This window comes from Callorhinus ursinus, unplaced genomic scaffold, assembly GCF_003265705.2.
Source record: "Callorhinus ursinus isolate GAN/ISIS: 27379988/994484 unplaced genomic scaffold, GSC_fseal_2.0 scaffold13, whole genome shotgun sequence".
Taxonomy (NCBI): Eukaryota; Metazoa; Chordata; class Mammalia; order Carnivora; family Otariidae; genus Callorhinus; species Callorhinus ursinus.
Window position 1 is genome coordinate 51,080,326 of NW_027397075.1, and position 13,316 is coordinate 51,093,641.

Consider the following 13,316-nt stretch of genomic DNA (forward strand, 5'->3'; position numbering starts at 1 on the left):
GAATCCATAGGCAGCAGCAGATATCATCCGAGCCGTTGGTGTCCACGTTCTTTGCTTTCTCTGGTCCCCACAGCTCCTTGTGAAGCCACTGCCCTACTGGAGGGGGGCTGTCAGCAAGCAGGGCACCTGGGGTTGGGAGGACAGAGGGGCAGAAACCCCAGGACACTTGCCATCCTGATAAGCAGCGCCTGAATCATAGCCAGGCTGAGGAGCTAGCTGTCTCCCACCAACCTGGTAAACCTCGAGATTGGTAAGCCAGTGTTAAGGCTTGTTTGCAAAGGGCTCAGCTCGTGATTTGCTTTCCAGGGTCATGGTTTCATGTCAAAATGATGAGGTCTGAGGTGGATTTTGGTACCTTTCCCTCTAGGTCCCCTCACCCAGTCCTTTCTGATGCTGGCCAAGACTGAAAAATAAAGGCACAGTGATATTAATAAAGACCCACTGACTCTGCACTCTTATAATTGTTCTGTGTCAAAGCCAGAGGATCACTAGACCAATGTCCTTCCTTAGAGATGAGCTCAGGGGACATTAGTCCACAAGCAGGCCACAGCAGGGCCAGGCCTGGAGCTCTGGTCTCCGGAGCCCTTAGGATTCTTCCTATGGCATCGTTTTTTGCTCCTGAGCCTCTTTGCTCCTCCCACAGCTCAGCCTGGTTGTGAGTGATGCTCCTGACCTGTCTGTGGGCATCTCCTGTGCCTTTGGGAACCTGACCGAGGTGGAGGGACAGGTGTCTGGGAGCCAGGTCATCTGCATCTCACCAGGGCCCAAGGATGTCCCTGTCATCCCTCTTGATCAAGGTAAGAAGTGAGCGCCATGAAAGTCACATGCCAGGGGCTGCCCTACCCGAATGGTCAAGAGTAGAGTACACAGTGGAAGGCGTAGCAAGTGGAGGGTGCAGGAGATGGGGTGGCGAGTACCAGCGCCAAAGTTGCCTGCCTGAGCCTTCATATCGCGGATGCTAACATGGGCTTTTATAACTTGTTTGAGTTTGAAAGCTCATTGTCATAAAGAAGGAAATCCCTTGCTCCAACTTGGGTTAAGTCTTCACCTTGTGCAGAGAGTTTTTCCAGACTTCCCTTCCCTTCAAGGAATGTCAGTGGCTCCAGCCAGTGATTTTCAGCGGTCTCTCCATGGAACTGGGGGTTTGAGGGGTTCTGGCCTGGTATTTCTGAAAGTCTTTCAGTAGCTGAACATGCCTGACCAAAGCAGGGGTTTCTGTGGGATGTGATTCATGCAGTTTCCCCTAAGAGGGGGTGTGCGGGTGGCTGGGTCCCAGTGACGGGTGTCTCAACGGGACCAAAGGGACCCTCAGGCAGTTTTCATCTACCGTCTGTGCCCCAAGAGAGCCCTGGAGTGGCTTCATGGATTACCCTCAGATTCTCCACTGGGCCCCCAGGTTGTTACCCTCTCCTTTTTTCCCCCAGACTGGTTTGGGCTAGAGCTGCAGCTGAGATCCAAGGAGACTGGGAAGATATTTGTCAGCACCGAGTTCAAGTTCTACAACTGCAGTGCCCACCAACTGTAAGCATTCTGGGGCCTGGATACGGGTGTGGGGGGTTCTCTAAGCTCCAGTCATGTTGGTTTCACCTCTCAGTCTCCCCACGGGACCTGGCACACTGTCTGGGACAGCGTGAGCTCTCCATAAGTGTTCCTTTGCAGTTCTGTTCAGTTTATTCAGTTGTATTGAACAGAATGGCATTCACTGTCCACAGCCTCTGGTCTCATCCAGACTCCCTTGCCTGACCCCTCTACAACCCTACCCCCGGTTCTCAAGCTAAGATGGTAAAAAGAAAGTTTGACATGAAGATGAAGGTCGTGGTCCAAGGACAATAAGAAAAGTTCTCCATTTTAGACCAGTTGGTGGTGGCTTTGAACGTAGAGATTGACAGTGAATAGAGCTTAGACACATCCTCCATGACCAAGTGGAGAGGGACACAGAGGTAAAGGCAGCTCTGCGCACAGCAGCGCCCAGGGGAGGGCATGATTTAAGGGCCCCGGGCTGGGAGGGGGAGAGGAGACTTCCACGCCACTGTGATCCAGACCCAGCCTTTGACTTTTTAAAAGAGGAGGGGGAAACCAGCAGCCTCTAGAGGGGCTTGAGTAGAGCCCAGCTGACCTCACCAGCCATCTCCAGCGGTGGGACACTTACCACTGGTGCCCACAAGCTAAGAACTTCTACAGCTGGGCAGGAAGAGAGACCCGTATTTAGTTTGTATCTTCACTGGAAGAGAAACTGAGACTCCTCCCATACAAACTGGGAACTCTATACCGCCTGGTTGAGAAAGAGGGAACTAGGTCTCTATAATAGGGCCACATAAAGGCCACTGGCCCAGTGACCATGAACATTCCACAAGGAGAGAGATCAAGCAACAACTCCACACCAGAGGGAGCAATCACTGGGGATAGTCTATGGACCCATCCTTCCCATTTCCTAAGACAGGAATACTCTGAGGTCTGCATGACTCCAAGGCATCATGTCTGTAGGGTCCAGGCTATGGACAAGATGGGCTCAGCAATCCACATGGGGAGAGGTCTGTTTGCAGCTATCCCTGAAAGGAATCTTTAGCCATTAAAAGAGACACGTGAGTCAGTCCTTCCGAGCCTCACCTCCTCTGATCTTGATTTTTATGACAGGAATCAGCTGCTGGGACTCTAGGATCTCCAAAGTAGTTAAGAAAAGAGACACAGTTGAGCCGCATTGGGATAAGTCAATAGATGTGCTGAGAAAGACAGGACAAATAGTAAAAATGGCCTGGGGTGGGGGCAGGGCAGTAAGTGCAGAAGCTGAAATAAAATTGCCCACTAACCATGGCTTCCCACTCCCAGCTAACCCTGTTGGGGAAAATGCAAGCATCTTGGAGAAAGAAACTCCCAACCTCCTTCTAAACTCCAACACAGTGGTGATGGAATTCATTGTTTGTGAGAGCATCCTCATCTCCATGGCAGTTCGGTGTGATGTCACCACTTTGCATTGCTATGGCAACAGAAATGCAGTCACGGGCAGCAAGTTTTAGCCAAAAAAAAAAAAAAAAGGCAGGTCTGCTTGACAGCAAAGATTCCATTTTATTGCTAAACACTATCTTACCCTTACTCCACTCCTGGCATCCGTAGCAAAAAGTCACAGAATCAAGTTCAGTCCCCTGCTTTTAATATGGTAAACTGAGGCCCACAAGGGTTAAGTGCTGCAGTGAAGGTCACAAAATTAGCCAGTGGAAAAGCCAGGCTTAGAACCCCATCTCATCATTCTTGGTCCATTTTCATTATTTACTTGCTGAATCATAAGATATTAGCAAGAACCAGTCAGTCTGGCCTAAGCTCAGAAATACAATCACTTTGGGCATATCCGGAAGGGGATAAGATTGATCAGCATGGGGAAGATGAGGTGTAGATGTGCTAATGCACCCAAAACAGGGTGGCAAATTAGCCAGTCACCCCCTGGATGGAGACCCATCCACCTAAATGTAAAGGGAATGCCCACCAGATGGCGCCAGATCGCAGAGCCGGATGTGTCCCTTCCAGGTTGGTCCAGTTGTCAAAGGCTAGATTAGGGGAGCTGGCAAGGAGCAGGAAGACCAACCCCACCTACAAAACCCAACTCCATTTTAATGGTCTGGTCACACACAGCCCCCAGGTAAAACTAGAGGGAGAGAAGCGCTTACCCTGGCAAGAAATGCACGAGCCACACACATACTACTGCCTATGCCTGGCTACTTGGAGAGTGAGACAAAATTGCCATTTAATATTGTTAACTCTCCCAAAGCCCAGAGACACAGGTGATTGAACTAGTCGTTGTCGCTCAAATGTGACATTCACATTTAACATTGTACCTTTCAAAACCATTTCCTACACATTATCTTGTTTGATGCTCAACAGCCCTGTGGAGCAGACGGGAAAGTTTTACTACAGACAGATGAAGAACTTCCAATGCAGAAAGTGAAGTGACTTACTCAAGGTGACCCACGTGGCAGTGGCAAGCCTGGAATCCTATCTGCCCAATTTCTATCCCCATGCTTTTCCGTCTTATGTCTTCCAAGCTATTCTCTTATAAGTGGTGGAATGCTGGTAAATATTTAACTACCAGCAGTCAAGAAAAAAAACCTAGTATGTAGCATTTGCCAATTTCTATGGTGTCAATACTCTGTCCGTGGCTGATTTCAAGCTATAAACGCGATGCCAACCACTTGGAAAATTCCTGGAAAGGTAAATAATCAGCTCTTCTGAGCTGATGCAGGCCAGCTCTAGAACACCACTGCTCTATGTTACATTATTTCTACTTTGGACTCTTTTTTTTTTTTCAATTTTCTGGTCCTAAGAACATCTTTTCAAGGAGAATCCACAGTTCTCACGCTGGGGGATGCCCCACGAATCAGCCCTCCTGAGAGAGAGACTAGGGTAACCTACTTCCATCCTGACACACGGGCTACCTGGCACCCTTACTTTCCTTGTTTGCTCCCTTCTCTTTGCCTCTTACTATCTCCATCCCTGCAGGTGCCTGTCTTGTGTCAACAGCGCCTTCCGCTGCCATTGGTGCAAATACCGGAACCTCTGCACTCACGACCCCACCACTTGCTCCTTCCAAGAGGGCCGGATCAATATTTCAGAGGTAAGCAAGGCGCACCTTGGCATGGTGGTGTTTCCCAGTGAGTCTGAGTGGCCCTCCCTTCTCAGATGGGCCGTCCAGTGGCTTGGCCACCTCCTTGCCCTGACCCATCTTGGTCTTCTTCCTGGCGATTCTATATGTTAGTAAGCCCCATTATTATAAAACGCAAAAAAAAAAAAGTGGCAGAAAATACCCCAGAGGCAGAGAAATGTGCTGTCTCTTCTAGACTCTTAAGACTCTCTACATTCAAAGGCTTGAGGGGAACTGAGGGTTGAGACTAAAAGCTGAGGACATATCCAATCAACCAGACTCCATTGTCTAGAAGAGGGCAGTGAATGACATTGATTCTTTGAGTCTAAGCCCTTTGCTTGGCTGCAGACACAGTCTGATTCAACAGAACATTTCACTCTCAACCATTCTTTCATGACAACCTCTCTTCCAACTCCAAGTTTCAATGATTCTTTGACTCTGATGTATGACTGGGTGGGTGGCCTTCCAGAAAGAGAAGGAAATTCAGCTGGTGAAAAGAACCAGGCCTTGCTAAAAGCCCCAGCTTATTATACAGTCAGTGTTCCATCCCCAAGGCCTGACCCACCTTTGTTATCAACACCGTGAAATATCAAATTGCTTGTCTTTCCAAGGAATATCACATCCAATGATTATCTACTGATGTTGACTTTCGTACACATTCACAGCATGCCTTAGGAAAATGAAGCCTGCTTGGTCAATTTCCCTTTCTCGTGTTTAATGTTTTTCACACTGCAGCATGGCCAGTAGGTTGGGTTTGAACGACTGTAGAGGCCTATGTAGTCATACAAGTTGCACATGTGTGTATACACACGTTCCCCTCTTCTTCCACCTTTTAGAAAATCCGCAAATGTAAATAAGCGACAGCGTAGCATGTGCATATTTTACTATACTCTTTCCATACACCTGTTGCCATTGCAGTAGACTAGAAGCTTCTTGAAGGCAAGGGCTACATCTTATCTTTAAATCCTCAGTGTCTTCTTCAGTGACTGTTTGCAGAATGCATGCATGAAAGAAGGAAGGAATGGCCACTTTACCCAAATGCCATTGATAGGAAGGGTTCCTTGGATACATTTGTCCATGATTTCAAGAAATAGAGTCTTATGGGAAGAAAAGAAGAAATAGAGTCTTCTGTGTCTCCTAATCTTGATAGAAATGCTGGTTGTTTCCATGAATAAACATAAGAAAGTAGACCTTGATATACATATTTCAAATCATCATGATGCATACTTTAAATACCTTACAATTTCATTTGTCAATTATACCTCAAAAGGTAAAAAAATAAATAAATAAATAAGAATATAGTAGGCCTTGAAACTGTTTCTCAAACACACACCCATGGCCTTGAATTATTCTGAGTTTCTGAAATAATACATGTTACATTCAGCCAGAAAAATGTAAAAATGGGCCCGTCTTGAAAGAGAGAAACATAGTTGGTACCCACGGGGGGTATTTAAGACAGGCCGTCTGCAGGTGCCCCAGCGTGATGGACACAGTTATCTAGTGCCCTGAAAACCTTTCAGAAAAAGATTTCCCTCCAGCCAGTTGGTGTGCTTTGATGTAGCTGGCCTGAAAGATCTACCCTGGTCTTAGTGGACCCTGCAAATTAATCCCAGCTCTGGGATTGTGCAAGAGTGTGGAACTGCTTTCAGGCCAGTCTTCTTACTCAGAGGATAGGACCCAAGGGCTGCGGGTATGGAGTGGAGGGTGGTTAACCCAGCTGGGGAGTTGACGGAAGAATGGCGAAGGGGGGCAGGGCGGACCGGGAACAGCAGAAGCCACAGACGGGGCTGCTCAGAGGCAAAGGCCCGGCCGTGAAAAGATGGTGATAAAGGGTCTCAGAAACTGACCTTCACATGGGCCACTTCTAAACTTCTAAGTTCCTTAATAAAATAAAGCGAGGCTGACCACAAAATGCAGAGAGAGAGAGAGAGAGAAAGAGAGAAGTGCAGATCTAGACGAGAAAGTTTTCTCCTAGGGGCTCCCCCTTGGGCAGAGAGAAACCCAAAGCCAAGCCTGAAAGGGGCCTGCAGCTGGAGCGAGGGCAGGAGGAGTGGCGCACAGAGCAAGACAAATAAACTCTGCCGGGGTGTGGAGGCCAGAAGGCTAATTGGAAACATACCGGCCTCCCTTCGTGCCCTTTAGAAGTCACTAGAACACGGTTCCCTCTCCGCCACCGGGGAGCGACCGAAATGTTCCAGAGAGCTGGGCCTAAGAGAAGCTGTTGCCACCCGGCCACTCGGATTGAGTGAATACCGCAGGAGGCCTGGGGGGGAAACCCCAAAGGCTTCTCACCCTCTATTAGTTTCACTTTCTTTCCTGAATGTCTGTGGCCTGGGACGGAGAGTTACCCTTCGTCCCCGCTCACGTTCCTGCTTCTCCTGAGTGGGGCTGGGCCGGACTGCCCTTCTCCTACTGCTGATAATATCAGCACAGGCCCCTGACGCGGGCCTGGGGCTTGGCTCTCTGGAGGTCGGGGGTGGAAGTCCGGTCTGTGTCTGGCTCCTGACTTCGCCCAGGAAAGAAAATCGATTCAGGTTCCCAGCAAGCTTGTGAGGGCCACTTCCTCAGCTGCCTTAAATACTGCCAGGGCTCTTGGCCACAGCCATTCGCTCATCCCTTCCCAGCAAATAGCTCCCAGGCCCTGCTCTTTTCCAATCCAAAGCTCTGCTTCTGGGGAGCCCATTCCTGAAAATGTGGGCAACAGCAGAAGCACACATGTCCACCTTGGGTGAGGTGTTCTTTACTGTATTAGGAGTCTGATCTGATGTCTTTAGGTTTTTCTGGGGTTTGGAAATCCCTTAGGTACCTCTTTGGGGGTCCTAGAATATCTCTTTCATACATCCAGTAAGGGCCCCCTAACTCTGAATCAAAATTTTATGTCCATTTCCTTGAAACAATACATAACTGATTAGCTCCATTGATGTATATGGAACATGACTGTAGCACACGTTTGTAATTCTCTCAAATGTGCCAAGAGTTCTCAAAGCATGTATGTCAGGGTAGGGGGACCAGTAACATCAGCATCACCTGGGTACTTGTTAAAAATTCAAAGTCTTGGAGTACGTGGGTGGCTCAGTCAGTTAAGTGGCTGCCTTCAGCTCAGGTCATCATCCCAGGGTCCTGGGATCGAGCCCCCCCATCGGGCTCTCTGCTCAGCGGGGAGTCTGCTTCTCCCCCTCCCTCTGCCTCTGTGATCTCTCTCTCTCTCGGAAATACGTAAAATCTTTAAAAAATTTTTCAAATTCTTGGGCCCCATCGCAAATGAGTCTAAAGATTCAGAGTCACGGACATGTGGCATCTCAACTGATTCTCGAAACAGACCTGCAGTTCCACATAATTCATATTTGACACATGTAGTAACCAAGATGCTAAAAATTTAGGTTTTTTGCCCAAGGCTACAGAGAACTCCGGCATCCAAAAGAGCTGAGTACAGTATGCTTTCTGCAGAAAATCAGAGCCAGTTAGCTTGCTTGTCTCCATGGCCACAGCCACACTTGCCGGCCGGATTCCAATTTGGCTTTATGCTCTTTGGTTGTGAGGGTTTGGGGTATGCAGGGACTGGTACAAATCCATCTCCCCAGATGGGGAGGCTCCCATGGAATCTGGGTCAGGAGTCCCCACGTACAGATACACGGCCAGCCAGCACATGAGGTAAATCTGCCTACTTCTTTCCAGAGGTCTGATGGACCAAGTCCACACTTAAGCTTGACAAGAAAGTACCTAATTCAAAATAAAAATATTGGTAGTGAACATTTCTTGAGTGCATATTGTATATGCAACATTTTCTATAGACATAAAATCTCTATAAAATGGGTTCTATTACAGATGAGTAAACAGAGGTTTAGGTAAGTTCAGCAATTTTCCTAAGACCATCAGATACATGCAGAAAGCATGACTCAGAGTAAAACGTTCCCCAGGCTGACTATGAGGAAGTCGACATCCTCTGATCCTGCATCGTCGTGCCCCCCCACGGACACACCCACATGCACACACAAGAAATACAGTCATATTCATGTTGTTAATCCAGTCTATTGCCACTTACAACATACTTTCGTAGGCCTCTTTTAAGCCATCTAGGCCTGTCAGGTATTTCTGGCCCCATTTTATAGATGAGGAAACTGAACTTCAACTGGACCATCTCTTGGGCTCTTTTAGGGTTATGAGCCAAACCTTTCCACCGTGCAGAGCACAGCTGATCTCTGATGGGGCCCCCCAAATCTCTGCCTCCCTGGGCCAGGTCAAGCTGTGACATGGTGTTAGCAAGCAGGCGTGCGCGGGAGTATGTATGGCTTTCAGCTCTAAAAGCTCATCTCCTTCCATGGCTAAAGCAGGCCTAGTGAGATGTAGATACATAAATATCTTCTTTACGCCCTGTCCCAGGGGAAAGATAGAACCAAATAAATCCGATTAACTTCCCAGGATACTGGCTGCTTTCTCTCTTTGAAGTCCAGCGGGTGAAGAGAATGCCATTTCCACACGGGAGAAGTCGTTTCCGAGGGCCGAAGGGTCCCCCGAGCTGAGAAGCACAGCCAAGCAGAGTGGGTGATGTGGCCGCGAGCCACGCGGGGCTCCCATGCCAGAGTCCTGCCCTCCCCGGAGCCGTGGCTCTTCCTCCCCAGACTACCCCCGTCCTCAGGATATTCTGAAATAGGACATCTGTTCATCTTGACAGAAACTCAGATTGCTGCCAAGGAGGTGATCCTGCTGCCAAGTTGGCCTAGAGACAGAGAGAGGAGTAAGATGACCTAAAGACAGTGGAGACCAGCAATAGCGATGGGCATTTTAACACTGACAACCGTCTTGACATTCTGCAGGAAAAGCATAGCGTGATCATTTGTGTTCTTATTCTTAGGACAACAACTGTGTGTGTGTGTGTGTGTGTGTGTGTGCGCTCCAAGAAACAATTGGATTGTAAGTGGCCTCATTGTATCTGATGAAACCCAACGCCTTCCTCAAGGCCCGGAGGCATTGAAGTTCCCACAACTTGGCAGTTTTCTGGGCTTCTGGCTTTCCTGCATCTGCCCTCAGCCTTCACTACTGCCATTGCTACTCAGGATTCGCTGCTCCCTCATCAACATATTCACCTGAGCCACTCACAACTCAAGCGTTCTGTATCTTCCCCTGCTTCCCAAGAAGACAGGACACCTGCCCCCCAACCCCTTCTTTCCTCTACCCTAGAGAATAAAAGAAAGAATCCTACTCCGTGTGGCCTGAAATAGCAAAAACAAAACAAAACCAAAAAAAAAGGAAAAAAAACAAAAACAAAGGATAAGACATCTGTTTCTACTGAGGCAATCTTAGAACCTGTTTCGGCATTTGGGAAGCTCCTAATCATTGTCTTTAAATTTAGTCCCAGAAAGTCCGAAACAGCAGATCATGGACCCTTTTCTAAAATTTTAGAATCCCTTCAAAAAAGAAGAAAAATAAAACTCCTAAGGAGTACTCATAAAGTGTCTTCTTACGATTCTCTAACCTCCAGGTTGGATCAGACTTAACCCAGACAAAAAGATGAGGATGTGCACACATGTGTGTATTATATGTAAATAAACATGCGATACAATAAGTACGTATATAAATATATTTGTTACATATGTAAATTTGTCAAAGTTAAAAGGATCCTACAATCTTGTTTACTAACGCAAGACATCATACTTCCAGAAACACATCTTTAAGACTGTGCTGCTAAAATTTGAATTTGTTCTCTGAGCTCATTAGAGATGAAAAACAACAAGTCATCACTTATAATGTATCAACTAGTTCTGTGTCTGAAAATTTATTCTCTCTGTCTCAGACACACACGCACACACACGCACACACACACACACACACACACACCCTCCTTATAATTCAGCTTTATTTCTAGTCTAAATTAAAATTTTAATTTATTAGACACTAGGGGGATTTTTTAGCTGCCGACAGGAAGTAGTATCTCCTTTTCCAGAGGATACCTGGGTTTCCCTAAAGTGGTGTTCATTTTTTTTCTTGGCTATAAATATATGAAAGACTGTCAAGCGTGCCCTTAGGGCATGAAAGGAAAAGTGCAGTAAAGAGCGCGTTTATGAGTTGGCAGCTTGAGTGACTAGCTTCTAAACAGGGACCCATCTGCTCCGGGGTTGCCTTATGATCCTGTCTCTTTTAGAGACCTTGTCTGCTGGGCGTCCTCACATGCAGTCGCCCTACAGGTGACAGAGGGCACCAGTGACCCCAGGAGGTTCATCCAGGTCCTGCTCGATAAGATTCTGTGGAAAATTTCCCCAGCGTTTCATAAATTCTCAGGATTCCTTACTAGATTTGGACAGGCCTACTTAGTAATCATGTGACTCCAGAAGCAGTGACCATTTCCAACCCCAGCTTTGGAATCAAACTGCTTCTCAAGTCTCTTGGTGCCCGGAAGGCAGGGCTCTCCCCTCAGCTCTGAAGAATGTAGGAAGCCGGAGGTGGAGGGAAAGTTTGCAATCTTTTCATCTGTCACTTCATTTTCTCATTTTCTGTTTACCCTCCCACGAGCAACGGCCAAGTGTCCAAGACATGTCAGGAACTGGGGTAAAGACGGGGTACTCAGGTGGATGAGATGCAGCCTGATCCTGCAGGCTCACACACCAGCGAGGACAATGAGTCAACAGGCAATTGCAATTCTGAGGGCTAAACGCGATCATGGGAGAACATCCATAACCCATCCTGAAGGCCAGGGCAGGGAAAGGGTCAGTGACAGCTTTCCAGAAAAGGAGCTGCAGAGCTGAATTTGAAGGCTAATTACGAGGCATTCAGCTACGGAGGGGCTAAGGCAGGGGCTAGGAGGTCGAAGGGGGCAGGGCTTGGCAATGAGTGTTTCTGGTAGAGAGAAAAGCATCTTCAAAGGACCAGAGGCCCATGAGTCAGGAACAGCCCCCCCCCCCGCCCCAGAATTCACCTGAAGTCCCAGATGGCTGGAGCAGGATGCATGAGAGCCTCGGGGGAAGAAGGATGCGTGAGCGCCCCCGGAGAAGAAGGAGGCAGAGGCCAGGTGGTGAGGGCTTGTAGCTGAGGCCCAGAGGAGAGAAGAGACTTCCTCAGCCTCCCACTGGGGTCCCCTAGGTCTCCTCCCAATTCTGAGGCTGTCCATTGCTCGACACTGCCTGTGTCATGAGCGGCTTCTTAGCAGGGAGCATCTTTAGCACTGGGATGGGGACAGTTTTCCTTGTTCAAGACTGTCCCACAGCTCACAGGCAGTTCAGCAGCTCCGGCCCCAATGCCAGTAGCACCCCTCAGCAGGATAGCTACATCAAGCCCCAAATGCTCCCAAATGCTCCCTCTGAGAACCACTGCAGAGGGGAAGGGGATGCCGAGCCAGGCGCCTCCCTCAAGAATTTCCGCAGTGGGTCCCTGGGAGACAGGAAATGATCACACGCAGAGATGGCTGGCCCTTACCATCCTCACTGCCAGAGGCTGCTGGGCTCTGTCTTTCCCACGAGGGAGAGAGCGGGCCAGCGATCAGAGCTTCAGGAAGGTGGCAACCTGACCTTCGGGAGAGAAGCAACATCTAGGAAGAGAACTCGGGAAGATCAATCTGGCTCTCTCACTTCCTTGGGCTCTCATGGCCCTTCCCACAGCCCTTCCCCACCAAGACTTTCTTTTTTTCAGTTTTGTTTTCCGAAGCAACTTGGCATTCATGCAGGGCCTGGTAATGAAATGAGATAAAAAGCCAAAGCAAGTGTTTAGAGCGTTGCCGGGAGGGCTGATCCCCCTTCTGGAAAGGCCAACTCAGCCGGAGAGGAGAAGCTGAAGCTGTCGATAACAGAGTGCCTCCGGCTGGACCATGCAAGGAAGACAGGAGCTGGGGAGGGGATGAAACTGAGAGGTGGGCGTTCCAGGCTAGGGAGAGGGACACACAGGGGCCTCTTTTATCTATGTGGCAGGAGATAAAATCCACAGCCTGACACACCGGCGCTTTGAAATTAATTCCTAAGTTGTAACATGCACACCAGATCGGGGACAACGTGTGGGCGGGGGATGACAATATCAAAGCCCCAGGAGCTAAGAGATAGATTTCATTTCCCCTGCCGACTCCCCCGTGCCCCTTAAACAAGGTACATCCTTCTCGTGGGCAGCCCACCCGGGTGCAAGAGGGTCTGGCCGGGCCCCCGGGTCCGGCCCCCTGCCCCGGTTGAGATGCAGAGGAAGGTGTGAGTCGGGACAGATGGCGTCTCTCTGCTTGCTCCCGCAGGACTGTCCCCAGCTGGTGCCCACAGAGGAAATTCTGATACCAGTCGGAGAGGTTAAGCCAATCACTCTGAAGGCTCGGAACCTGCCCCAGCCCCAGTCGGGCCAGCGAGGCTATGAGTGCGTCCTCAGCATCCAGGGGGCAGTCCACCGCGTGCCCGCCCTGCGCTTCAACAGCTCCAGCGTCCAGTGCCAGAACAGCTCGGTAAGAGGGCTCACACTCGAGCCCTGCCCACAGCAGGGTTATCTCTCACACCTGTGCCCAGGTCTAAGCCTCACCTGCCCCAGTTCCCAGAACCCTCCGGTCCACAGGCTGACCCCACATCCCCGGGGACAGAGGAGGGTGCCGGCACCCAGTAGCCCTCAACCAGAGCAGAGGAGGTTGGTGGTGACAGAGGAAGCCGAGTGACACGAGGAACCCCTGGCGTCAGTTGAGAGCTTTGTGCTCTTCCTGAGTTCAGAGAGACCTCTTGGCCTTTGGTGAAAT

General features: G+C 49.2%; 1 protein-coding gene across 9 annotated transcripts in view; it reads left to right on the top strand.

Moving 5' to 3' along the window:
• PLXNA2 (plexin A2) overlaps positions 1-13,316 on the top strand; it is a 209,639-nt gene that overhangs the window by 140,384 nt on the left and 55,939 nt on the right. For 6 of the 9 annotated variants that reach the window (XM_025878096.2, XM_073900246.1, XM_073900245.1 and 3 more), the window contains exons 7-10: positions 644-797; positions 1,425-1,521; positions 4,489-4,603; positions 12,834-13,034. In XM_025878096.2, coding sequence (XP_025733881.1) covers positions 644-797; positions 1,425-1,521; positions 4,489-4,603; positions 12,834-13,034 — 567 coding nt within the window. Of the gene's footprint in view, positions 1-643; positions 798-1,424; positions 1,522-3,873; positions 3,953-4,488; positions 4,604-9,049; positions 9,280-9,302; positions 9,897-12,833; positions 13,035-13,316 lie in introns of those variants that run through there. The other 3 variants (XM_073900250.1, XM_073900249.1, XM_073900251.1) reach the window with 3 other exon arrangements.